Consider the following 26,841-nt stretch of genomic DNA (forward strand, 5'->3'; position numbering starts at 1 on the left):
CCCAGATGAAAACTGACGCAGGATTTTTGCAATGCCAGGCAGTCTTTCTGCCTTTGCCTGCCTATTGTTTGAGCTGCAAAAGAATTAAGTCATCACCAAAAAATGTAGGGCTTCTGTTGAGCCGCGCAGGGCCTGTGGTGTGGGGTTGCAGGCACGCTTGCCATGCTGCACGGGTGCAGAGGGGCTTCATCCCCCTCTCTCAGCATGGCTGTGCTGTCCTCCGTGTCCAGGCTCACAGAATCCGATGCCACCTCACAGTCCAGTGTTTCTATGTGTGATTTCATGGCAAATGCTCTGTTTCTGTCTGTTCTCTGTCTCATGTCACTTGTGCGACTGCCTGCACCTCTCCTGGTTTATCAGCCTCTTTGGTACCAAGGGCTGAGTCACATCAGGTCATGCTCAGGGTGACTCCAGCCCCACCAGTGTGCCAGGAAGCCCAGTCACGACCAACCCCATCACCACCTTCGCTGCTTGATGTCTCCCTATCCCCTGTCTGTCCTTCCAGGGAGCCCCGGAAAATCATCCTACACAAAGGCTCCACCGGCCTGGGCTTCAACATCGTTGGGGGGGAAGATGGCGAGGGGATTTTCGTGTCCTTCATCCTGGCCGGAGGCCCTGCCGACCTGAGCGGGGAGCTGCGGAGAGGAGACCGCATCCTCTCGGTGAGTTGGTGGGGCTGCCCACTGCCCCTCCAGAGCCTCCCACAGCCCCAGGCAGGTTCTTGCAGGTCACCTGCTCCCTGCCACCTGAGACACGGTTCGGCAGGGTCCATCCCCAGTGCTGGTGTGGACATGGCTGCTGGGTGCACCTTATGAGGAGTGGCTTGAGGGAACTGGGACTGTTTAGCCTGGAGAACAGGAGGCTGAGGGGAGACCTTATCACTGTCTGCAACTACCTGAAAGGAGATTGTAGCATGGAGTGTGTTAGTCTCTTCTCCCAAGTAAGTAATAGGACAAGAGGAAATGGCCTCAAGTTGTGCCAGGGGTGGCTTAGATTGGATATTAGGAAAAAATTCTTCATGGAAAGGGTTGTCAGGCACTGGAACAGGCTGCCCAGGGTAGTGGTGGAGTCACCATCCATGGAGGGGTTTAAAAGGCATTTAGACAAGGTTCTTAGGGACATGGGTTAGTGCTAGAGTTAGATTATGGTTGCACTCGATGATGCTGAGGGTCTCTTCCAACCGAAACGATTCTATAAATGGAGCAGCAGCCTGCCTGGGATCTGACCCGCAGCAGAGCAGGGGCTGCCCAGCTCCTTGCCCGGCAACCGGTGTAGGGCACCCCTGGTGCGCAGGCCAGCTGGGTGCAGGTACCAGAGATGCCAGTACTAGAGATGGTACCGGGGGCACAGGGGCTGGGTGACGAGGCACTTGAGAGTGTGGTACCGCGGGCACCGGTACAGGTCGGTGCGAGCCCCGGTCGGTCCGGTCCAGCGGAGCCGCTCTGTCCCGGCAGGTGAATGGCGTGAACCTCCGCAATGCTACTCACGAACAGGCGGCGGCGGCGCTGAAGCGGGCGGGGCAGACGGTGACCATCATCGCGCAGTACCGGCCCGAAGGTACTGGCACCGGGAACGGGGAACGGGGGGCGGGGCGTTGCATGCAGATGGAGGGCGGGGCGTCTGCTGGCGCGCGATCGGGAGGCCGGGGCGGGGGGCGGCCTGCGAGGCGCCGATTGGCGCGGGGCGGGGCTCGGGGGGATGTGTGGGCTCCGATTGGTCTGCGTGGCGGGGGGGCGGGGCGGTGGCGTCCCGCCGGCGGTGCCTGCGCGGCTTTGTGTGCGGGCCGGGCGGCTCCGGGGCTGCTGCCGGGGGCGCCGCCGCCCCCCACCGGTGTACAGGTGAGCGGGACTCCGCCGACCTCACCCGCGCCTCCCCGGCTCTGCGGCTGGCCCGGCGACACGGCCTGGGCCGCCCTCTTCGGGCCTGGGCCGGCTCGGGGCCTCGCCGCGAAGGGGTCGTCTCCGGTTGGAGGCGGGGCGGGGGAGGCTGTCTGTTTACCGGAGGGCGTCGCCGCGAGGTCCCGCTCCGTGGGGTTCCGTGGGCCGTGCTGTGTGGCCTAGGACCGAGGGAGTGCTCCGGCCAGCTTCATGAGTGGTACGGCTGCCCCTCGTCCTGGGGGGGCGGCTCCCTCCCCCCGTCCGCGCGGTGGGCTCCGGGAGTCCCCCTGCGGCCACCGGGCCGGCAGGGCTGGAACCGGCGCCTCGCTGCTGGGCGGAGGCTCATCCCCGACTCCGAGCATCCCGCCTGCCCCGGCGACTGCCTTTCGCTAGGGCTGGCCTTTAATGCCCTCGGCAGGGGTGTCGGGACCGGTGGTCCCGCGTGGGCTGGCCGAGTCCTGCGTGGCGCAGCCAGTGTCTGGCCGCGGCGAGGACGGAGCTGTCGGCTGCTGACCGAGACCCTTCCCCGCTGGCGGGGCTGAAGCGTCACCCAGGGCTGAAAGGGCGAGGGGCCGGGAGCCGCTCCCGCGGCTGCTGCGGCGCCGTTGCCATGTTCCGAGCTGCACAGTGCTGGGATGCAGCAGGTCACGTCCCCTGGTGAAGGTGTCTCTCCTGGGCCATGCTAGTTTGTCCCCTCAGCAGCTCTGGTCCTCTCTGCCGAGGCCAGCATGCCATCGCTCAGCTGCCCTTTGCCTTCTTGGTGTCACCCTGCGGGTCCCTGTCCCCAGTGTTTCTCCTCTTTCCCATAGCAGAGGCCACTGGGACACAGAGCCATTAGTGCCACTCCAGGCTGTGCTCAGGGTGTGGGGTTTGTTTGTTTTGGCTTTTTTTTTTTTCTTTCTTTCCAGGAAGCACTTAATGTTCTTGTATTTCTGGCTCCCTTTGCCACTTGAGATTTGGCAAACACACCAACAAAGAGTGCTTCCTACATGTCAAACAGGGCAAAACGTTTTGAAATCCCTCTAGACCGAGACTGAAATGTCATTGCTTTGCAGCCAATGGCTTTCTGGGTCCACGATGGCACATGCAGGCAGCAGCACCAGCACACGGGCTGCAGCTGTCCCGGGAGGCAGCACTGCTGCTGTGAAACACAGCCTGTTGTATCTTGGGAGTTGACCTCAGCACTCCAAAGGCTTGAAGGCCTGGCAGCCAAGGAGAGAGGTCTCCCTGGCATGAGCCTCAGATGCAGGTGAGGCTGGGTCCCCTTGAGGGGATGTGTGCTCCCAAACGTTTGCCTTTTTTATGTGCATCATGGCTGTGGAAGTAGCAGGAGAGCTGGATCGTAGGATGCCTAAAGGAGGCACTGGTGGAAAGGGGCTTTGGGAAGTTCTCCCTTGCTAGCAGAGGGCAGAGGATGGCTCCTGTCTCTCGTACATGAACACAGGTAGGGCTTGCCTATGTGGTGCTGGATGAGTCCTTCTCTTTGAGCACTTCTCCCTCTGACCTTTGTTACTATCACCAGCACTTGGGCTTGTCAGTTTCCCCTCCTTACGCCCCATGCAACAAAGCCTTGATATTCCTAACCTGAAAATACAAAAACATGTGTGATAGCATTTTTCTGAGCTGGCCACTCAAAGGGAAGTGCCAGGGCTGCACGATGACCTTTCAAAGGCTCCAGGCTTTCCCCATGCTGTACTCCCCTTTGCTTACCTGGACCTGTGGCATGTGTGCCCTGTGCAGGGCGGTGTCTGTATTTTAACCCCACACCTGGAAGGTGTGTGGGATCAGGGTGATAAAGTGCTGGGCTTGAGGGGAAGGAAGGAGCTGGGGATAGTTTTTACAGGTGTCTGTGCTGGAGCCCATGGCTGAGCATTTCTGGGCTCTGCCAATGATCTGATGGAGCCAGCCTGGCACTGGGCAGGCAGGTTTGCATGTCAGAGAGCGCAGGACACACACACGAGGCTTTGTGCATGCTCGAGGGTTGCTTTCTGATATAGTGTAGTTCTCCTCTCTGCCAGCGCCTTCTCGCCTTGCACTGGCTCCTGGTGCTCAGAAATTGACTGCAGACCATCTGTCTTGTTGGGTCTACTGGGTGTATTTACAGTTGCAGCACACCAGCGTGTGCCAGGGCTCCTGGTGGTGAGCTCACCCCGTGGTGCAGGATCAGGCCCAGCTCCAGGGGCACCCACACCTGGGAAGGGAAGAGCGGCAAAAGGGTGGAGTGGTGTTTTTTATTGAGTTGCTAAGTGGGAACAGCAAACGTCCTGCCCCTCCTGGCACGCAGCGCAGCGCCGCAGTGGCACTCAGGGCAAGAGGTGCTGGGTCACCTGTTGCATATTTTTCAGTTTTGATAAGCGTGGCCTGAACACGTCCAGCACCTGGGTCCCGTGGAATGCCAGAGAGGTGGGGATCGGTTGTGGTTCACCTCCACACCGTGCTGTGGGCAAGTTTCTCAGGCGAGTTCCGACTGCACGGGAGATCTTCCAGGATGCAGAGGCAAGGTGGCTGTGAGCCAGGGAGCGAAGGCAAGAGAGCTGTTTGCTGGGGCTTACCTGCCAGTGATTGTCTCAGAGGCTGCTCCAGTGCGCAGATAAGGAGGGGCTGGTGACAGCTGGGAGCATCCTGTGCTCCTTCCCAGGGTTACCTTGCCTCCCCTGTGCTGGGAGGGAGGAGGCAGGTTTGCTTTTGGGGCTGGCTGCTCCTCTGCCCTGTGCCCTCCTGCAGCTGGAGCAAGCATGGTTTGGTGTCTCCCTGGGAGACCCTAGGACAGGATTGCATTTGCTCTCCAGCCCCTGTGTCCTTCTTCAGTTTCCTGCATCCAGCCTGGCTTTTGTTTCTTGTCATGTCAGTGGGCTTTTCCCAGCTCCTGCAAGCAGCATGGCTGCTCCAGTGAAATTTGGAAAGTCCCATCAATGGAGTGCCCTGGCTGAAGTGGGGGCGTGTGAGAGCTCTGCCCTTGGGTTGCATGTAGAGAACATGGTTGCTGGCAGGGTGATGGCACCCAAAGGTTGACCTCCTGACATCCCCGCCCTGATCCCAGTGGCAGCTAAACCTGCTTTTGCTCTTCGCTGCCTGCCCAGTCCTGGGCAGTGCATCCTCCACACCAGGCTTCTTGTGGAGGAGAGTGTCACAGGAGGGATGCAAGCCCACATGCTGGGAAGCAGTGGTCCTTCCTTGTGCCCGCAGCGGGGTTTGGGATGATTGGCTGGGGATGAGGTTTGTAGCACCCAGCTGAGCAGTTTTTCAGGGGGAAATAGCTCTTCCATACTGAAGAGGGTTTATGGAGCAGCTGTACCCACTTCCAACGGAGGCTCCTCTGGGATGCAAGAGCTCATGGGTATCCTGGGGCAGAATCAGCTGTGCCACAAATGCTGTGGTCTACTCTGGTGTGGGGAGAGCGGTATGGAGGGGAATGAGGCTCACCTCCCTCTGCCAGGAGCTCCATAAAGCCCTGGTGCAGGCTGGAGGATGCAAAAGTGCTGCTTTGGTGTCAAAATCTGATTTTCTTATAAAATAAGCCTTGGCCATGCCTGACTGCTCCCGAGTTTCCCTCTGCTGGCAGGAAGGCAGGCGCAGGAGTGGGTGCCCCTTGGCTGTTGGGGTAGTTGGGAGCCTGATAAACCTCTGTATTAAGCAGCTGACCTCACCCAGCATGTGGCACTTCTTGATGTCCGTGGCAGGGGATAGGGCTTCATGTGGAGTTTCTATGTGCCGCTTGGTGCTTTTTGTGTGTATCACCCTTTTTTCTTCTTCCAGTCTTTAAGTAAAAATGCAGCCTTGGCAGCTGGGGATGCCTGAGAGAGTCCAGCTGCGGGGAGGGCTGGAGAGTCGGGAAAAGCCAGGCTGCAGCTGCATAACCCCAGCCCCGTGTGTGTCTGCACCAAGAGTCGTGCGCGATGAGCGTCTGGCTCTCAAACGCAGCCCACAGCGCATTTCTTAGTGTGCTGTTCCCACCACCCCTGCGAGATGCAGCTCCGCAGGCCAGGCAGCTGCCCGCGTGGTCCCCTGCGCTGCTGGGGCTCTGTGTGCAGCGAGCACGTGGCTCTGCTGCCGAGCTGCTGTGCTCTAGTTCACACACACAAAAATATACCCAAACCACATGTAAAACCACTGGGTTGTGGAGAAGGCTTTCCAGGCAAGTTGTACAGCAGAGATGAGTTTCTCACTGGGATGTGGGGATATAACTGCAGGGGGTACCCGGGGGATGAAATCAAGGGTGAGAACTGCCAGGGTGGGCTGTGGTGATGTCGGCAGCTTCCCTGGTGCCACGGTGCCGCCATTGCTCGCTGCCTGGCAAACCTCCCCGGTTGGCCCTGAGTAAGCAGGGCCCGTGCCTCCACCCTCCGCTGGCCGGCCCGACCTTTACACCCAGCTGAAGGTTGGGCTGGCACGCGGCAGGAGCCGGGGTGGTGGCTGCTCCCATCCAGCCACCCGGCAGGGAGCTGCCGGCGGCTTCTGGAGGGTCTCCCGGCTCCTCCTGTGGGTCTCTGCTGCCGGGATGTAGGAGTGAAAGGTGAATTCCTTCTCCCTGCTCCCCTTCTGTGGGGGGGCCATGCTTTGCCTCCCCCTTCCCCATGCCTGCTGGACTGAGGGGCTCTGCTGCTGGCAGACCAGTCAGAAGGGAGGATACCCTGATGGCTGCAGTTGTGCTTTGCAGCTCTAGCCGGTGGGCGAGGGTCTCCTGGAGGGGCTCTTTCCCTGCAGTTCTGAACTGCTCTGTAGGTCAGCGGCTCGCTGAGCCCTTCCCAGCTGTTCCCTTGCTGAGCTGCAGCTCAGTAGCGGTGGAGGTCTCAGGGTCTCTGCAGCCTTTGCCTGAGCTGCCCGAGCCGGGGTTTGATGTGGGTTTGGGAGCAGCCGGTGCCCTGTCTACTCCAGATGCCCTGCCTGGACTCCCACAGGGTGCTGTAGCCTGTTCGGCTTGTGTGTGGACGGATGGGCTCACAGGCAAGATGCCTGACGGACAGGCTGTCACTGCTTTTCTCTGTGCTCGGTGCGGGGCAGTGACCTGGGGGCAGCTCCTGCACTGACCGCCTGTCTCCCCACAGAGTACAGCCGCTTCGAGTCAAAGATCCACGACCTGAGGGAGCAGATGATGAACAGCAGCATGAGCTCCGGCTCTGGCTCGCTCCGAACAAGTGAGAAGAGATCTCTCTATGTCCGGTAAGGCTCAGCACCCCCTCACCTGCTTAGGCAGCTGGAGGCGAGTGCGACGGGTGTATCCCCACAGGGCAGGATCGCAGGGTGGGACGGTTCAGCCTGGGCCATATGGCACCTCTGTGGACACCTCTGTGGATGGTTGTTTTGGAGGCTGGGGAAGCGAGAGTGATAGATGTATTATGAAGCCCAGAAGCTGCAGCAGGGAGAGCACTGCTTTGTCAAGACAGGGTGCTCTGCACTCAAGTGTCTGTTCTGAGGGCTGCTCCGCTTTGGAAAGTAGTGGTGTCTTCTACAGAGCCCTGGGAGGCTGCTGGCCAAGCTGATCCACTGGGGAGCACTGGTCGTCTAGTGCTGCTTCTGCCCCAGACAGCTCAGGGCAGCGTTCAGGGCACTCTCCTCGAACCGCTCCCTGCTAACAGGCTTCTTCCCGTCTCCTCCCGCCGTTCCTGCAACAGGATCTAGCTGGAGGGGAGATGAGCTCTTAGGAAGATTATTGCTCTGAGCCCTCAATGTGCTTTTGGTCTGGAGCCAGGCACAGGGCAGGCAGGGGTTAAGTAGCCATGCAGCGCTAGCTGCTGCAAGTTCTGCACTGCCAGGGCAGCCCCTGCTCACTGCCTGCCTCCTGCCACCTCCTGCGTGCCACAGCGCTAGGGAGCTGACAGCTAATGAGTGATTTTAACTTGGTAATTAAAATAATCCTGTAAATCCTCACCTTGCACAGCATGTTGCAGGTGGGGGCTGGCAGGAGCAGGGGATGCTTCTCCTTCCCTGTGGGAAGGGTGACAAGGGCCGAGGCTGCACCAGCCTCAGCCTACATTTCCCACTGCATGGTTACTCCATGCAGAGGCCTTCAGGCTGCTGCTGGACCCATTGCAAGCCTGGCCTGGCAGGAGGAGACAGCTGCAGCTCTGGGTTCCTGCAGTTCATGCCCTCCTGTGAGGCTTAGCAGGCATCTTGTTTGATGTAGCATCTTTGGGCTTCATGGTGGGGGTGTGCAACAAGTTGGGCCCCATGTTGAAAAACATTGCTGGTCTGGCCATTGCTGTCCTATGGACACGCTCATGGGTGGAGCAGGGTTTAGGCTGGGTCCAGCTTGAATTGAGCCTGTGAGTCTCCTGTTCCCTGCCTGGATAGGTGCTGCACATCTCAGGGCATGCCTGCGAGCCAGAGGGCTCCCCACTGCCTTTGGGCTGCTTGTAGCTTCTTGCATCTCTTGCTGCATCCCTTCACACGGCTTCAGTTGCCTCCACAGTACTGTGTCCCCTCACATAAACCCAGGTGGCTTCAGACAGGAGCTAGGCTGTGCCTTGCTGAGAGGGTGATCCCAGGGGAGAGCTTCCCCCTGCATGGCCCTTCCCGGCCTTCCCCAGCTCTGGCAGCCGTGCACCTGCAAACGCACTTGCAAGAGCTGCCGGGTGCCTGGGCTGCCCCAGCCCTTCTGGGCGGGGTAGTTTCGAGCACAGTTTACCCGAAACCAGCTGAGCTGCTGCTGCGCTGCGGACAGGGCACCAATTACAGGACTCGCTACCCAACTGCTTGAGTCAGCCCAGTGAGGCTGCGTTGCACCCCGTGTGCTGCTGACGGGGCCGGAGCCGGGCACCCCAAGTGCCTGCCAGAGCCAAGTTGCGGGTGCCGTTGCTCACCATGTGTTTTGGGGCTGCAGCTGCACAGCGCAGGCAGGGATGAGGCAGGTTTGCGGCTGCCCGCCTGCCGCTCGCGCTGCCGCAGGGCAAAGTCCGCTGGGGCTGTGCCGGGCGGGGATGGGGGTCACGCAGGCGTTGTGCCCAGGCACTGAGAGGAGGCCGTGTCGAGTCCCTGGCACCACTCCCCTGCCCTCCAGCCAAACCATCTGCTCTCCTGCCTGCTCCTGCAGTGTGATGCAAGCTGGAGAGCGGAGCCATCACGCTGCCACCAGGCCCCTGTGTGCCCCAGGGAGCACTCAGACACGCCAGGTCCTGGGTGCCAACATGACCAGAGGCTGTTCTCTAGAAGCATTGTGCCTTGGGGAAGCCAGTGCCTCGTGCCGCTGCTTTGCAGGTGTCCAGCCCTTGCCCAGACCTTGCCGTGCCGGCCCTGGGATGCCAGTGGCTGCTGTGGGAGGAGGCAGGAGCCACGGGGCCAGCACCAGGCAGGGTGCGAGGTGTGGGCAGGGTGCCCCGCAGCCCATCTTGGTTCAGGAACCAGCCTGACCAGTTCCCTGGGGCCTTGGCTCGTGCTTTGCTCCTGACAGCAGGGGCCTGCCGGCCACACGCAGCCTTATCTTTTGGCCAGGAGCTGCCTGCGAGGGTTACTTGCTGAGGATTGCTTACCGCCAGCCTCAGGGCCCTACGGTGCTTTGCTGTCAGCTCCAGCGTGCTGGGGAGCAGAGGGACCGAGCACGAGAGCTGCCCCAGCCCTGAGCAAGCTGGGAAAGGGGGAGCAATCCGCTGGCTGGATGTACCTGGATGCACAGGGCTGCATCAGGTTTTGTCCCAAAGAGCTTTCTCTGAGCCGTAGGGCAGCCCTTCTCCTGCTCCCCATTCAAGACTAGCTCTCTTGACCCCAAAGGTTTCATCACCCAGCACTGCCCTGGTAGCACTGGAGCAGGGATCTGGCTGAAGAAGTGCCCTCCAAGCTCTCTGCTGCTCCCTGGGGACCTGCTGCATGGTCCCTCAGCCCTCCCATTTGCACCCTGTGCTTTCAGGCCCCCTCAGGAGTCCTCACAGCAGAAAGGGGTAAGGAGCAGGACAGAGGGTGTCTCTCCTGGTAGAGGAAGGCTCGTTAGTGCCAGGATTAAACCAGCAGCCAGCCAGTGTTTGCAGTGCCCGAGATTGTGTCGGGCTTGGGGGTGAGTGGGGCTGATGTCCCAGGAGTGAGCGTAGGGGTTGTGCTGCCAGCAGTGCTGCTTTTAGTGACTGTTCCCTTGGTTGGGTTTGTTGCAAAGTGGATACATCAAAGCAGACAGGGCTTGAGGTTTGACATTATTAGAAGGAGTTGCACGTGAAGTCACTGAGAGCAACTTGTGGGTACAGGCTGCAGTGCTGTGTGTGATAAAGTGTGCACAGGAAGGGTATTAATGCTCCTCTAGTTATTAAAAAACAAACAGACAAAAAACTGCACTGTTCTGTAGTTGGTTAGTTTAATATTGAAGGTAATTTTAAACTAAACAAACTGTTTTCAGGGGAAGTATTTAGGATGATGGAAGGGCTCAGTTGTAGAAGCAGATATATATACCCTCAGATACATTCCTGATTCACAGGCTCTGGACTAATGTACCCTATATGTAAACAAAGTGCACGCTCAAAGCACCCCGCAGTCTCTGCCTGTGCAGCCCTCCACCAGCCCCAGGGTTTGATGTTCCCATCCCACTCCTTGGCCCTGCAGCTCTGGGGAGGACTGGTGTCCTGTGCGCTGCTGCTTTCTTGGGGCTGCATGAGCTTTGCTCACTAACCACAGCCGCCTTTGATACCTCTGTGGTTCGTCTGCCCCTTGCAGCAAAGGTCAAGAGCAAGTTGTTTTGGTCCAGCGCTGTTATTCCTGCGTTGCACGCTTCAGGGGTGTGCTGGTGGCTGCATGACGCCCCTTGCCTCAGCAGGAGACTTCCAAAAATTTGGGGTTTTAATCCTTTAAGGTATGAAGGTGGAAGTGTCCCAGGAGCGCTGCTGCCCTCACTGCTTGGCCGTGCTCAGGAATGGCATCACTCCGTTCTCTGCCTCTCCACAGAGCCCTGTTTGACTATGACCGGACCCGGGACAGTTGCTTGCCCAGCCAGGGGCTCAGCTTCTCCTACGGGGACATCCTGCACGTCATCAATGCCTCTGATGATGAGTGGTGGCAAGCCAGGCTTGTCACACCCCACGGCGAGAGCGAGCAGATCGGAGTCATCCCCAGCAAGAAGAGGTGAGTGTCCATCAGCAGCAGCTGTCACGTGTGGAGCCTCCTGGAGCTCCCCAGGCTCTGTGAGCCCTGCAGCCCTCAAGGTGGGGTCTATTCAGGGTGGGATTTCCTTGTGGTCCCAGCTCACCTGGCTCTCTGTGGCTGTGCCACGTGGAGGGCACCCCGGTTGCAAGCTGGGGCTGCGTGCAGGTCTCCCTGGGGTGATGTTCTCTAAAGCTGGGTGGGACTCCAGGTGAAGAGAGAAGCACTCAGCCCCCTCTGTGGTCCCCATGGGGACGGAGAGCTGGTGTTAGCCAGTCAAGGGCTCCAAGTGAGTGTAGAGTCACAGCAGTGACTGTGAGCTGCTCTTTGTGTCCTCTGACAACCTGCCCAGCTATGCAAGCCAGGTCCCATGAGAGGGGAAGTGTCAGGGAGCAGAGGAGCTGCCTGGCGCTGCTTTCACATCTGCAGAGCCAGTCCCATCTCTGTCCCTCCCCTCCTGGGCAGGCTGATTTGTCCCATCTCCTGCTGATGCAGACTCTGGCCTTGGCCAGACCCCAGGTAGAAGCTCCATCTCCATCCCTCTCTGGGAAGGAACTGCCCTTTGCCAGCAAGGCAGCCACCTGAGGGTGCAGAGGCGGGCAGCACAGAGGGCACACGCCGGGGACTAGAGGCTCTTTTTCTGCTTTAACTCCAATCAGGGTGGAAAAGAAGGAGAGAGCACGGTTGAAAACAGTGAAGTTCCACGCCAGGACTGGCATGATTGAGTCCAACAGGGTAAGCGCCGAGCTGGGGCTCAGAGGGGCACCTGGAGCCGGTAGCTAGTGGGGGCAGGATGAGTCTCAGCAGCCAGAGTCCCTGGTGCGGCAGCTGGAGAAATCCCAAAGCCAAGAGCAGCACAACTGGACCTGCCCCAGGCGGGTGAAGGACAACTGGTTGGAGTGGTGGGGGAGCAGAGCCCATCCCACCACAGCCCGTGGCTGGTGCTGGCTGCAGGCAGCTCATGCCGCTGCAGGCAGATGCCCTCACCCCTCATGCAGAGCGCTTGGTGAGCAGAGGAGGAAGGGAGAACGGCCTGGCTACCCCTGCAGAGCTGCTGATTGCTCCATTGGCTTCCCAGCATCCCTACTGCATTTTTCTACATGCTTAATTTGTTTTCCTGCATTACAGTTTTCATGTAATATCCATAATTTCTTTTGAGGGTAACTGCCCTGCCACAGCTCCTCATTGTCTCTTCATTTTAATTTTTCCCACATGCGTTAAACACCATTGTTTTTTCTGTCCTCCCTTCCATCTCCATGTTCTTCAGTCGATCAAAACGAAACGTAAAAAGAGTTTCCGCCTCTCTCGAAAGTTTCCATTTTACAAGAGCAAAGAGAACCTGGCCCAGGAGAGCAGCGGACAGGAACGTAAGTAGCAGCTGGCCAGACAGGGCAAGCGTGTGACCCTCAGATCCCCTGCCTTGAGGGGAGAGATTCAGCACGTTTCCATAGCCGGGGTCCTGGCATCTGCTTGCATTTGGATCTGTGCTCCACAGTCATGCCAGCAGCTATGGAGAAACTGGAGCTTGAAACGAAAGCAGCGGCTGCGGGCTGGCGCTCTCTTTCTCTCTCTCTTTCATGTTCAATGTCTTCATCTTTTCATCCGCCTGACCCCCTGCTCTGCCTCTCCCTGCTCTCCCCGCTCTGCTGTGGGCTCTGCTCCCTCCCTCTGCCTGCCAGGGGCTGCTCCCCTCCGAGCAAGGGACTGGTCACCTCCTGCAGGGCGTCTCCTGTCCCTCTCAGGCCTGAGGGGCTGTGCTCCCCATCTCCCCGAGAACGGACTTGCAGCTACATATTCCCATCTGAGAGCCCTTCTCACACGTTAAACCCTGCGGGCATGGGGAAGCCGTGCCCTCACTGTTGGAGGAGCTGCCCACCCGTGACCAAGGCACATCTTGGGTACTTGCCTGAAGACGTTGTGGGGTCCCCAGCTCTCACCTGACAGCACCCTGGGACTCCCTGCAAAGGCAGAACATTGTTTGTTGCCAGAAATCCTGACGTGGGCAGTACTGGAGCTGCATGCCAAACCCAGCCCCTCGTCCTGCCAGATGCTAAACTGTGTCCACTTCTTTGACAAGTGTCCCAGACAGAACTGTGGTCCTCACACCTTGGGGAAGAGGACATAGGCAAGGCAGAGCAGTGTTTTTGCCCTGGTGCTGGTACAGCACGTGCCCTTCCCTCCTGTGTCTCTCCTGGGGTGATGCAGAGGCAGGAGGTTGGTGCCAGGCTGCTCTGGGGCTGCCCTCATCCCTGTGCTGCCTGTGCCAGCCTGGCACCAGTTTACAGTGAGCCTGGCAGCCAGCGTAAGCCTCTGGCCTGCGGTGAAGGTTGGGCCTGTGTGTCTGCATATCTCGTAGTTCCTGGATGTGGCTGGGCTCCGGTTAGCCCCATCCTGGAGCTGGGGACTCACTGGGACACTGCCCTTGGCCAGCCCTGCAGTGATGTACAGCATGGCGGTGGGGCAGGCAACGCTCTTTGCCAGCCCATGTCACAGACCCACAGCCAGCTCCCTCCCCGTGCTCCGCTGCTGTCCATCCCGGTTTGTATCTGGGGGATCCTTCCCCCATGTTTCCACAGCCCATACAAGCACTGGGGCATGGACAGATGGGGAAAAATGTGCCCCCCTGCTCCATGTTAGGGGACTGGCTGTGTTGTGTCTGTGCCTGGAGCGGCTGGGCTGTTCCAGGGGAGTGCAGAGCTGCTGTGTCCCACCAGTACAGCCCATGGAGAAACACCTCGTCCCTCCTGCCAGCAGCTCAGTGCTGCAAGCGCTTGGTGCCAGTTGATGCTGCTGTGGCCACCCTGCCCTCCCCAGACCCAGGGTGGCCCTTGGGGGATCTTTGGCAGTGAGGATGAGCTTGGTGGGGGGGGTCCAGCTGCACAAGGTGAGACATTGGTAGCGGGCTGATGGTGTCCGCTCTGAAAACATTTAACCTCACTTGCAGTTGCAGCTCTGGGCCGTTCTGCACGCCTGTCACTAATGCTGGTCTGGCTCTGTCTCCCCCGTCCCTCTGACTGCCCTCTCCCGCGCTCTCTTCTCTCCCCCTCTCCCCTTCTTGCTGTCTGTGAAATCAGGACTTCCCTGGGTTAAGTGACGATTATTATGGAGCAAAGAACCTGAGTAAGTTGAACTTCGATGTGCATCTTCACACTTTCCGTCACTGGCATGCCTGGTGGTGCCCGGGGAACGGCTGGGCTCCGGCTGGGGCAGCTGCGCTTCTCGGGGTGCGGGGAAGGAAGAGCCCCACGGGTGCTGCTCCTCTGCCAGGGAATGCCGTGTGTGTCGGGGTGTCTGCCAGGGAATGCCACATCTGCTGAGGAATGCCCCATCTGCCAGCAGAGGCTGCAGGGTGTGAAGCGGTGCTGCTGCTGCACGCAGGAGAAGATGGGGGGTTTGCTTGGGAATGTTGGCCATACCCTAAGCAGCCCAGCTGAGGGCTGCCCACCACACCTGGGGTGAGCTGTGCCTCCTCATCTTCCTCTTCCTCCTGCTCCTGGCTGGGCTGGCGGCTGGTTAAATGCTCAAAGACTTGGTGCTGCTGTCAGTGCAGGTGGGAGGTGGCTGTGACCATGATGGGTCCCCTCTGAGCTGAACGGGTGACAGTGTTTTGAAGTGTTGCCACCTGCGTCTGTGGCACCACATACCCAGAGCTGCAAAACAACAAAGCTGGGAGCCCCTTGGCCCTCCCATCTGGGTCTGAGTCCCTTGCCGAACTCTGCACCCCCCTGAGTGGTGCAGAGCCCAGCTGGGGCAGGTGGTGGCCAGCGAGCCTGTGTGGGGTGGCTGCAGCACTGGGACCAGCCTGAGCAAGCCAAACCCCAATCTCTGTCCTATCTTGTCACTGTCTTGTGACTGTTACTTGTCTGTGAGTCCCAGCCCTGTCCACAGAGGTAAGCTACTCCATCCCCATGCCGGTGTGGAGCCATGTCCTCTTATGTGCATGCCGCACCCCAGCACCCTCCTCCCCATGCACCCCACCTTCCCTCCCTTGGTGTGGGAAGCTCAGACCTGCCCTGCCAGGCAGCCCCTTCCCGGCATCCCAGCCTTGTCCTGGAGCGGCCGAGCGTCCCCCTGCATGTCCCTGGCTTCCCAGCAAAGGGTGAGAGATGCTGCCCTGCCCATGTGGCACAGGCTTATCTCACTGGGTGCTGGGGTGCGGGTTTTTTGGGAGACCAGTGCTGCCCCGCCCTGGGTCAGTCATGCTGGGTGACAACTGGGCTGTCCCCATGCTCCTGCTGAAGGGGCTCTCTCTGGTTGCTTTGCAGAGGGTGTGACATCAAACACCAGTGACAGCGAGAGCAGTTCCAGTAAGTGTGCGTCTCACCTGTTCTCCCAGCCCTGTGCATGTATGTGTGTGCATGTTTTGGCACTTCCATCTTGTCTTCCCCCAGTGGTGGTTCTGTTCGGAGGCTGGTCCTTCTTGCTGGTGACACCAAGACACTGCAACCAGCTCCCTCCTTGGGGTGGGGGGAAAGCAGGGGCAGGGGAGGCTGGAGCGAGCCTGCCTGCTTTCCTGCTCTCTCCTGGCTGAGGGCTCTGCTCCAGGGCTCAGTGGTGGGTTCTGAGTCCATGTTATCCCCCATCCTCAGTGCCTGCTGCAGGAAGCAATGGCCAGAGGCTGGATCTGTAGCAGAAGTGGCTCAGGTAGCCCAAGCCTGTACAAGACAGTGGGGGTCCAGCTGCAGCAAATGTTCTCTATCCCCAGCGGGTTCTCTAAATCTCTGCAACACGTCCACCACGCGGGAAGGACGGTGTGTCCTACTGGGTCCCAAATCCACGTCAGTGGGGAAGGAAACAGAAGGCTTGACCCAGGGCTGGAATGTGAATGATTAACGTGGCGCAGTGGCTGGTGGCTGCATACCTGTCACACTCTGCGTCAGCTGGTGCTGTGACAGGGGCAGCCTGGAGGTGTTCCCAGGGCTGCAGGAGGCTGGTGGGGACGGGAGCCAGGACCTTGTGGGTGTGGAGGGGCTGGAAAACTTTGAGTGCTCACCTGCCTCTCCCTGGCTCTGTTGCAGAAGGACAAGAGGACACCATCCTGTCTTATGAGCCAGTGACACGGCAAGAAAGTAAGTCCTGGCGCGGTGCTGCTCCTTGCCCACTGCAGCATGGGCACCAGTGTCCCCCGCACAGCCAGTGCAACCGGTGCAACCTCCCCGCTCCTGCGCCGTACCAGCGCAGCACCGTGTGAACACACGTGGAGTTTCTTGTGTGCAGCAAGGAGCTGGGCACACACGCTGCCTTATGGGGCTCTTCCTGGCCTTGATCGCTCCTTTTTAGTCAACAGAAAAGTTTGTGACCTGGTCTGGGTTGCAAGACCCAACTGTGCTGGGCTTTATTCCCCAGCTGAGGGTGGGATTATCCCTCCCTGCCTTGCCCAGGTCCCTTCTGCAGGGCAATCCTCAGCATTTACCGTGCTCAGTGCTCAATCCCTGCAGATCCTTTTTCAGGCTGCATAGTCCCAGCCTCAGTGGTCTCTCCTTGCCAGAAGCTGGACCAGACTCTTAGGCTGCTGTCACTCCCCCAGCTCTGTGGCACAGAATCACCGAATAGTTTGGGTTGGATGAGACCTTCACAGCTCATCTAGTCCAACCCCCCTGCCATGAGCAGGGACATCTTCAACTAGATCAGGTTGCTCAGATCCCCATCCAGCCTGGCCTTGAATGTCTCCAGGGATGGGACATCTACCACCTCTGGGCAACCTGGGCCAGCATCCTCCCCTAACTGTCCCGGTTGTCTGACTCCTGCCCCAAGCGATGGAGGAGCTTTGCTGATCCCAACCCTGGAGACCCACAGCACCTCCTCTGGGGCAGCTCAGATGGTTTGGGTCAGATGGGAAGGAGATGTTAGCCATGACCAAGAGGAGATAAACTTGCACAAAGGAGGCACCTTTGGGTGCCTGTGTGAGCAGGAGCCCCTGCTGCCAGCAGGGAGAGGGCAAGGTGATGCCAAAAGCAGCGATAGGGTCAGCTGCCCACAGCCCAGGAGGGGCCTCAGGTTGTGGCTCTTGTTCACAGTTCACTACGCGAGGCCAGTGATCATCCTGGGGCCAACGAAGGACCGAATTAATGATGACCTCATCTCCGAATTCCCACACAAGTTTGGTTCCTGCGTGCCACGTAAGTCCGTGCTGGCTGTCTGTGCCCTGGCTGGAGGGAGGGGACAGCAGGGTCTCTGCTACGTGCAGGGTCTCACCCACAGCATAGGGAGGGGACTGGGTGCTCCAGTGGGTTTTGTCCCAGGAGGTTCGGCTTGCGTCACCCCGGGTTCACTCATGGTGCCTGCTCTTCTCCAGACACCACCAGGCCTCGGCGTGAGAACGAGGTGGATGGACAAGACTACCACTTCGTTGTATCCCGTGAACAGATGGAGAAAGACATCCAGGACAACAAGTTCATAGAGGCCGGGCAGTTCAACGACAACCTCTACGGGACGAGCATTCAGTCAGTGCGGGCAGTGGCAGAGAGGGTGAGTGTCTGGTGGCGTTCCTGGGACCGGGACACATCCAGCCCGAACCCGGGTGTGTTTGGCAGTTCCATTCCTCTCTCAGTGTTGCTAATGAAGGGCTGTTCCCAGGTTAAGCAAGTGTGGCACAAGCCTCTCCTCCCTCTGGAGTCCTGCCAAGCCACATGGCTGCTTTTCTCAGCCGCGCTACTCCACCTCGGTGTTGTACCTGTGCTACCTTTGTCACCCAAACTCCACTCAAAATCTGGGTGCTGGCAGCTCCAGCCTCGTGCTCGGGAGCTCACAGGGCGAAGGTGCCCGGCTGCACTCCTCGAGACAGCGACGCTTCCTCCGCAGGAGTGTACTGATGGCTTATAAATGGCTTCATGTGCTCAGAGAAAGGTTCAGTCCCTTTTGCATTGCTGCTGTCCTGCCCTAAGCAGGCAGGAACGTAAGGCCACTGGTAGCCGGGTTGTGTCTCAGGGCTGGTGTTTCACCTCTGTGGCTCCTCTCTTTTGTAAGCACAGCTGTCTGAGCAAGCTGGTTTCTGCGCAGAGGAGACTGCAGATAGGTCTGATCCCGACTGTTTCCTTTCCAGGGGAAACACTGCATCCTGGATGTGTCTGGCAATGCTATCAAGAGGTTGCAGCAAGCACAACTTTATCCCATTGCCATTTTCATCAAACCAAAATCCATTGAAGCTCTCATGTAAGTGCAACGCTGTGTTCTGTGCCTCTCCAGCGTGAGCAGCTCTGGCATGTCAGGGGTTTGTATGTCTGTCCGCTGCCTCTGCTTTTTAGAAAGCAGCAGAGGTTGTTCCTGGCACTAAACTTGTCCCTTGTTAAGAGGAGCTGGGCCCATTGCTGTCTCTGGTGTCCCTCCACATCTAAAGCCATGGTGCATCCAGGCTCCATGGATTGCTCTGGCTTAAACCTTTGTTTGCCCCGAAGAGGGTTACCCACAGGAAATCTAAAAATGCTCCCAAATTTGCCTGATGTAACCTGCTCACGTGGGCCCCAAGTCCAGCCAGGACAGCTGCTGACAGCCCGTAGTGGTGGCTCACAGCTGCACGGCGCCTGAGCCAGGACAGCCCTGAGGACCAGAGAGGGGACGTCTCCTGTGTGCCCAGGGGGGACCTTCTGCTCGTCCTGCTGCTCCTGGCCCTGGGAGCACAGCCTGGAAAGGATGTAAGAGCTGAGCTTGCAACTCTTCAAGCAGCAGCAGATAAAGTTGTCTATATGAGGAAATTCAATAGCTTGAGATGGACTCTGGGATCAGATGAGTCTCTGCTGGCACCGAGGGGACTGGGAAAACCCTCTCAAGCCAGAGAGGATCAAATTGCTTATTTGGGTGTTGTATGAGGAAACCTCGGCGAAGGGGGTGGTGACAGGCTATGGGAAAGCAGGGAGGCTTGTGCAGTGGTCTTGCAAATTCCGAGGATTGTCTGCGTTTGAGTCCAATTCTGTGGACTCAACGAGGGGGTGGTGGTGATGAGAAGTGCTGGAAGTTGAGATGAAGTGCCAAGGCAGCAAAGAGCTGGGTCCTGCACAGCTTCCATTCCTGGTGTGCAGAGGCTTCCCAGGCACCCCGGCTCCATGGGCTATTTTTACTTCATTGCTAAGAAAAAGAGCTAAGTTTGTATTTATTTTTTTTTAAACACGGCAGGGAGATGAACCGGAGACAGACGTATGAACAGGCCAACAAGGTCTTTGACAAAGCCATGAAACTCGAGCAAGAGTTTGGAGAGTATTTTACAGGTGAGTGTCCTGAGTGGGCTTGTACCCAGTTTATTTTCTTTTTCTGGCTGGCAGCTGTGACCTCTCTACCAGCACTGTCCTGCTGCAGGGTCATGGGAAAACGTCCAGCTTCATCAAAGCAAAGCAGGGATGGCATTTTGCCATCAGGGCTCTGCGAAGGGACAGCTCCACGATCAGTGGATAAGAGTAAACCAGCTCTAGAGAGGGAGGCAAGTTGTCAGGCAGGATTTGCTGAGGTTGTGAAAGCTTATTGCCAACTTCAATAATAATAAAGAAAAATCCCCAGGCAGGGGAAGCCCAGCATATATTCAGGGAACTACAAGGCTAGAGGAAATAAAACTCCATGTGTGAGGGAGAGGGGAACGTTTTCAAAAAGAGAAAAGAGTCGTTTTAAAGAGGGAAGATAAAAAATTAGTGACCTAAATGGTGGAGAATATCCTGAGTTATTACAAAACATCTCCCAAAAAAAGACTGGAAGTTTGGCTGGCTTCCTAACTAGTCTTTTCTGAAGAGCTAGTCAGGGGCTGCCTGGCACTTCGTGCCTGCAGAGATGAGCTGCTCGTGACACAGGCGTCCTTGTGCATTAAGGAACGGACGTTTGTAACATGATTAATCCTGGAAAATCAGAGGCAGGCAAAGAAACTGGTCTTCCATCTTTCCTCCAGTGCAGTAACTGTTACTTCTAAAGCTGAGGAGTGGTAATCCTGCCAAACCCTGTGTTACCCACCCTACAGCTACCGGGAAAAATCCCAAGCAGAACAATTTCCAAAAATGGATCTCAGCTGAGCAAATGTATGGGTACAAACAGGGTAAGAGCCTTCCCCAGGCCTCCTGCCCCAGGCAGCAGCTCCAGAGCTCTTCCAGGAGGAGCACAAATGAACACTCTTGCCTGAAACCTGTTGCTGAAAGAAGTGGGTAATGCACACAGAGATGGTCGCTGTAGCAAGTTCTGCACCAGGAATTTGTAATGAGGGAAGAGAAGTGCTGGAGGACGGTCCTGGCTGAGTTACCAGAGCACGCTGGCCCTCCACATGCATCCTCCTCCTGTGGTGTAGGAAGCACAGTGAGGTGCTGACTGTCGTGTCCGTGCTAAACAGCGGGATTGTCGCTGGTTTTTGGGCGGGAGTCACTGCTGGGACGCAGCCCTCAGCCGGCCTCTTCCAGCCTGGCGGGGCTGCGGCTCCCACCCTGCAGCAGAGGAAGCGCCAAACACGAGCAGAGGGGATGGACGAACCTGTCACCTCGGGGACGCGCTGGGCGCGGAGCGGCTGGTCCCCCGGTTCGCGCCGGCGGAGGGGCGGCAGTGCCGGCTGCCCGCAGCCTTGGCGCGGTGGCGTGACACAGTTTGCAAAGCTGATTAGCAGCCCAGTGTGGAGAACCTGTCCGGCACTTCACAGGGGTGAGAAGCTCTGCCAGTGCGGGATCAGCTCGCGCTAATCCCCTTGGGGACGCTGGGTTAACCCTCTGTCATCGGGCACCTGTCACAGCTCCTCTGGCACGAGTTGGGTCATGCTTAGGTGTTGGCCGTGTCACAACAGCCCCTTTGCAGAGTGAAAGTCCTTTCCTGTGGCTCGTGGCAGGGAAGGCGCAGCGCTGCCTGGTGCTCAGGGTCTTGCTTGTTTTCTCTTCTTCCAGCCATCGTACAAGGAGACTCTCTTGAAGAGATTTACAGCAAAATCAAACAGATCATTGAGGACCAGTCCGGGCACTACATCTGGGTTTCGTCCCCAGAGAAACTCTGAAGATGTCCCCCACCTGCTTCCCTGTGAGCAGAAGACCTCTGAAGTCCCACCCCACCCAAGCCCTCTGCCCCAAGGGGGAGGATATGAAAACTATTCCTGCCTCCTTTTTTAGATCGTCGCAAAATTGAGTTTTCTAGTCCTGTTTCTTTTGTTGGGATGAACTCATTCATCACGTGACTGTTCCCACCGTTCCTGCATGGACCTTCCAACTGCTCCATTAGAGACAGATGAGAACCCATTCAAGGTCGTTTTTTATTATTATTATTATTATTATTATTATTATTAACTAAACCAGGAATCAAGATGGGAGGAGGCAGCTAAGGACTAACGTAAGAAGTGAGTGAAACAACAGACTCTGAGCACACGAGCCAGTATTGGCGCTCCAGGGGTATTTTTCCAAGTGCGACTGTCTAGCAGCTCTGAACAGTGCGACAGAAAGGCAGCAGAAAGCATTTTATTTATCTGTATATGTAATTTATATATAATATATAGAGAGATATTATATATATATTATATATATATATGTACGTGGACTAGGAAACCTGAGGGACCTCTCTTCATAGGTATTGTATTATTGCAAGGATCTTTCAGTTCCTCTGTCCCAACCGCTGGGCATAGGGAGTCCACTTGGGCAGGAAGAGCTCAAAACGGTACCAGGTGCTTTGGAAGCGTCTCCCATCGGGACCAGCCTCCTGCCAGCCCCCGGCCCTGTGGGGCAGAGCAGACTGATACGCTGCCTGTGCCGGAGGGACCAGAGGTCCAGGGTAGCGCAGCAAGGAGCAGCAGCTGATCTGAGTGAGGCTGAGACTGAGCAGGAGGCTGCAGAGCAAGAGAATGGATGATACTACATATTAAATTGCACATTGTTTTACACACCACCTTATGTGTTTGCATGAGAGGTTTCCTTTTGGTTCTATTTTTTTAAGCTGATTTTAAACCAAAACCATATTGTGTTGCTGTGTTGGCTTTTTTTTTTTTTCTCATTATTCCATTTTTCTCTTGTTAATAATGAACTGAATGGGTATAAAATCCAGTTTTTTAACTTGTTTTTTAAGCTGGCTCTATTGTAAATAGAATCTAGATCTGCAGTGCTTAGTTAGGAAATCCTCCACCGGCCACGTGGAACAAATGTATTCACTGTCCTATGTTGCTGTGGAAAACCTGGGATGCTGGGCTGGCCCTGTACCTGTGGGCACAGGTGACATGACCCGCTGTAGCTGGCAGCAGCACACTGGCATTCCCTTCAGCGTTAGCCGCTGGCAGGAGAAGCCCCAGCTGTGCCTTGGATGGACGCTCACACTTTTCCACATCAGTAACAGGACTGAAAACCTTCCTCGCTCTCTTCCCTGCCCTGTGCCAAATCCCCGGCTCTGCTGGGTGCAGATAGTGGTCCCAGGATGTCCTGTCAGCACAGCAGGGACGTTGCCTGCTGTTGCAGGAGCTGGGGCTTGGCAGGTGAACATGCGGCCACCTGGCCTGGTTCTGTTTCTGACATCTCTGCATAAATTCTCTTTCTGAAATTGGGTGTTGCTCCCTCTTTGAAGGTCACCTTAGAAAATGGAATTGGGTGCCTTGTGCTGGCAGGTCGGTGGGGCAGGGGGGCGCAGAGCTGCACCCATCTGCTGCGCACGAGGATTTTTCAAGAGAGGTAACGATGCTGGAACAGTTGGTCCTAAGCTGAGAAATGTGTGTCTTTGAGGACGCTTTGGCTTCCACACTGGAATGAGGCTCCATCACGGGAGCAGAGCCCTGTGCGAAGCTGGGGGGCCTGGCGTAGCCTGTGGGAAGGAGCGGTGTCACCGGGCACTCGTGGTGCCCGTGCAGAGCGCTGCCACCCGACAGAACTGAGCGCTGTGTCAGACACCGTGCCAGGCACCAGAGCAAAGGAGGTCAACACACGAGCAGGTAAGTCCTGGCCCAACCTCCCACTATTTTTATAGGGATAAGTGAATGTGCAGGTTACCCCGAAGGTAACGGTTATTGCATCTCAGCGCACGGCGTGCACAGGTCATGGTTTTCAACGTGAACCAGAACTGCTGTAAGACTGTACATGGTGAGAAGCTGCCTTCACTTGTCCTGCATCACAAGGAGCCCTGCAGGGACCGAGCAGCTGCCCGGGACAGAGCCGTGCTGCGGTGGAGGGCAGGAAGGATCCTGCTGTCGGGACCGACCCTAAAGGAGCAAACTGTGGCAACAGGTTCCTGTTCAGCATCGGGGCTCCTGCCCCACTGCTCCAGCTGCTGCAAACGTCCGTTCCTGGAGAAGTGGAGTAAGTGAAACAAAAGTCCTTAAGTTGCTAGTCACGCCGTTCCTGTCTTTTTTTCTTTGATGCCTGTCTCCCTTTTATCAAGTCACATGGAGAAAAAGATGCTGTACTCCGTGGCATAGCTGACAGTATCGAATCGATCATGACAACACTAGTTGGTTATCAGTGTTTCTTCCAAGGAGACATATATTTTTAATAAACAGAGAGTTGCAAAGAACTCTGTCTTTGAGGCCTTGTTGTAGAGTCCTTCATTGTGTGCCAGATCTGGGTTTTTTTGGCGCTGATCTTAGCAACTATTGATATGGTCTCTCCACAGCAATTTTATGCATCGACAATGTTTTTTTCTAAAAAAAGATAATTGCTTTTTTTTAGTATAAGGTTGTCACTGAGAACTTGCCTAAAAGAAAAAGGAAGGGGTTTTTTTTTAAAAGAAAAGAAAGGAAGTGAGCTACTATTTACAGCTGTAACCACCTCTTTTGGTTGGGTTGTTATAACACAGGTTGACCGCGGTCTGACGTCGTGACACCATAAAATGTATTTTGGGTCATGGCTTGAATTGTGGGGAATCTGCTTTAGAAATGCAGATCAAATAATGGGGTTTATATGCTGCTACATAATTGTTTCTGTATTGGATGTAAAACCAGCAAAGTAAACATAGTCTGGCTAATACAGAGCATCTTTTTATGGTTTAATATGGTGTTTAGGCATCAGAGAGAAGAAGTAGTTGTAAAGACAACTAGTATCTTTTTCTAGTACCTTTAAGTGCAGAGAAGAGGAGTGTTCACTGGAAGACAAATGTGGTTAATGGGGTGTTGTTATGCATTCCTGCCTGAATCTGCTTTGTCATTTAGCTGAGCTAATTGAAAGGTGAGAGGGTTTGGGGTTTTAAATCTTGAATGTGTTGATTTTTTTTTCTTTCAAACTGCACACAAGAGAAATGAGATTTCAGGGGAACAGGGGTGTTGCACTGAGCATGGCATACTGTTTGCAGACAGTTCACAGTATGTGGAGTTTATTGGACAAATAAAACAGTTTGGAAACTCCTTTAGCTGATTAGATCAACAGTCTTGTGGTGGTGGTTGTCAGTAAAACACTGGAAGATTAAACAGCTGCTAAGCAGAGCTGATGCTGGCATTACCACTCCCGAAACTCAAGACTGTTGCCTTACATAGTGATGGATTTGGCGTGATGAAGTTGTTGATGTGAAGTATCACAGGAACATTGTCTGTTAACGGCTGCCACGGTGGCTGCCAGGCTGCTCTGGACAGTCCACGAAGTTCCAGCAGCTCTGAGCTGCAGGACGTGGATCTGCAGCCACCGCTCCTTGTGCAGTCTGTGATGTGTCATCTCCATCTGCTCTGACACTGAAACTAAGATTCCTGGCGGGGAGAGGAATAGGGGATTATGTTCTCAAATAAATTATGCCACTCCTGTAAGGTGGAGACAATCACTGGAAGAATAACCAACGTGAGTGGCATGAAGGGAAAGAATGGTTCTTTCGAAGCTTTTTTAACAAGCTGTTTTTCTGGCTAAGGACAAATTACTCTGCTTATCAGGACCTTAGCAAAGTCCTTCTGGACGCCACAATAGCAGAGTCATCCCATTAATGGTCCTGTCCCTTTGTGAAATGTAGGTGGGGGTGGTTCTTTTCTCTCCCAAGATATCCTGTTACAAATACCTGCAACAAGCATGAAACTAATCTGCCCTAAGACACTTCTAGAAAATTAGACCATAAGCCGCTTGTGCTATAGAGAAACATGGCTATGCTTCTGGCTGCAGCTCTGGCTAATTAACTGTCTCGGCCCTTGTTAGGGAGAGGAGCACAGGATCTGTGAAGCTGCTGGAAGGTGGGTTTTATTAATACATGAATTTAATAATAATTTTTTTCAACCATTTTCTCCCTGTTGGTGCCTGAGATGCAGGCACCTGGACAGCTGTCTTAGATACAGCTTTTCTCGCTAATGGTGCTTGGCAGCATAACCTTCAAGGCCTGCTGTTCTCTGCTCTCCTCAAGCTGTCACAGCAGGATCCATGGCACTGAAGCATCTGCTGTGCAGGAGGTAAAGTTATCATGTTAAAGGTGTCTCTTTCCTTGAAGAATCCTTAAGTACCCCCTGATGCTTAGTCTTTGTTTATATCCCTTTCCTACAAAATGAGGGTCATGTTGTTTGACTCTAGGTTTTTTTAACCCTGAGGACAAAAACAATGAGTTGTTTGGGTCAGTCGGTGCAGCAGCTGTTAATGGTGCGAGCAGCAGGACCTTGTTGGGGCCACACTTGGCTCACTGCAGGGGTGACAGTGACATTTCCTCCCTTAGTTCCAGTGTGCTGCTTAACAGCTTCTGCCCAGTGCTCTAATAAGCTTCAGCCCTTTTCCTTATACCTTGGTTTCTTTTATGCTACAGACTTTACTAAGGAGTCCAGATCAGATCAGTTACAGACTCTGCTGATAGTACTTCTCACCTCTTCTCTGCATGTTTTTGCGTTGTACATTTTATTCTAGGATTAATATTTGCCATAGGCTGGATTCCTGATGGATTCTGATGGATTCCAAGTGCTGGTGGGCAGCCAGCCCCTCTCCCCTCCTGCCTTTCCAGAATGCTCAGTGCAGCCACGACATGAACAGTGAGGCTCTACTCAGCCGGTGTGGTGGGAGGCAGCCCCAGGTGCACCCAAGTAAGTGAAGCTCCTGGAGAACCAGTGCTCCTACTGGTTCTCTGGTACTGGTGAGAACAGTTAAAAACTATGAGATCAGGAAAAAAGGGCACAACCTACAGGCTGGGGAAAGGGGGGAATTTGTGAACTGCTCCCTTGGAGGATACGTTCATGTTCTCAAAAGCAAGGAGGAAATCTGCAGTTACGGAGCAAGTGTCCAGCACACCCTGTAGCTTCCACAACAATGTGTAAATCAGAAACGACAGTTGCAATGCCGCCCTCTGGAGCGATCTGTTAGTATCATCTCGGGGTGAGCACCCAGGCTGTCCGCGCTGAAACAAACCACTGCTCAATAAAAAAAAAGACTGGGGGAGGAATGAGCTACACTGATGATTTTTTTTGTCTTTTTTCTTGGTCAGCTGCTGATGGCTTAAAAAATGTTTGTATCCCACAGTCACCCTAGTTGGGCTCCTGAACTATAAAGCAGCATGTAGCTTAGTAAAATAACCAGTGGCCCAGCCTGTATTTACAAAAGCAAACTCAGTGCACAAAAACCTGCAGAGTGACTGCACACAAACTACCTCTTGGAAATCCAGCTAATTAAGGTCTGATTCAACTAGGAGAGGAATTCTTGCCCTACTTAAAACCTATGGCAAATATTAATCCTAGAATAAAATGTACAATGCAAAAACAAGCAGAGAAGAGGTGAGAAGTACTATCAGCAGAGTCTGTAACTGAACTGATCTGGACTCCTTAGTAAAGCATAGAAGAAATCAATCTGAGCATCTCCAAGGAAAATATTCAAACAATTCTGGCTGTAGCAAGAAACACAGTTAATGGTTGCTGCTTTCTACGGCTGTATGTAATTACCTGCTACACTTCCTGGGAAAATGTGACCTTCTCATCTGGTACAGTGTGACACCTTTACCTGTTTATGTGTTTATGCAAGTCACACCTGAGAACAATAATTAAAGCTGGCCCTGCAGGCACCAAAGAGATGCTACAGGCAGCACTGGGCACCTTTGATTCTTATGGCATAATTTACAG

General features: G+C 55.6%; 1 protein-coding gene across 3 annotated transcripts in view; it reads left to right on the top strand.

The window, feature by feature from the left end:
* Window positions 1-20,874, top strand: part of DLG3 (discs large MAGUK scaffold protein 3) — a gene marked incomplete at both ends in the record, with an annotated part of 51,362 nt that extends 30,488 nt beyond the window's left edge. The window contains 13 exons of one of the 3 annotated variants that reach the window (XM_080352440.1): window positions 506-662; window positions 1,455-1,557; window positions 6,923-7,037; window positions 10,737-10,913; window positions 11,591-11,666; window positions 12,199-12,298; window positions 15,197-15,238; window positions 15,950-16,000; window positions 16,949-17,050; window positions 17,227-17,399; window positions 17,974-18,083; window positions 19,041-19,132; window positions 20,768-20,874. In XM_080352440.1, coding sequence (XP_080208566.1) covers window positions 506-662; window positions 1,455-1,557; window positions 6,923-7,037; window positions 10,737-10,913; window positions 11,591-11,666; window positions 12,199-12,298; window positions 15,197-15,238; window positions 15,950-16,000; window positions 16,949-17,050; window positions 17,227-17,399; window positions 17,974-18,083; window positions 19,041-19,132; window positions 20,768-20,874 — 1,405 coding nt within the window. Of the gene's footprint in view, window positions 1-505; window positions 663-1,454; window positions 1,558-6,922; window positions 7,038-10,736; window positions 10,914-11,590; window positions 11,667-12,198; window positions 12,299-14,005; window positions 14,052-15,196; window positions 15,239-15,949; window positions 16,001-16,948; window positions 17,051-17,226; window positions 17,400-17,973; window positions 18,084-19,040; window positions 19,133-20,767 lie in introns of those variants that run through there. The other 2 variants (XM_080352441.1, XM_080352442.1) reach the window with 2 other exon arrangements.
* Between the last annotated feature and the right edge of the window lie 5,967 nt (window positions 20,875-26,841).

This window comes from Nesoenas mayeri, assembly GCF_963082525.1.
Source record: "Nesoenas mayeri genome assembly, chromosome: 13".
NCBI lineage: Eukaryota > Metazoa > Chordata > Aves > Columbiformes > Columbidae > Nesoenas > Nesoenas mayeri.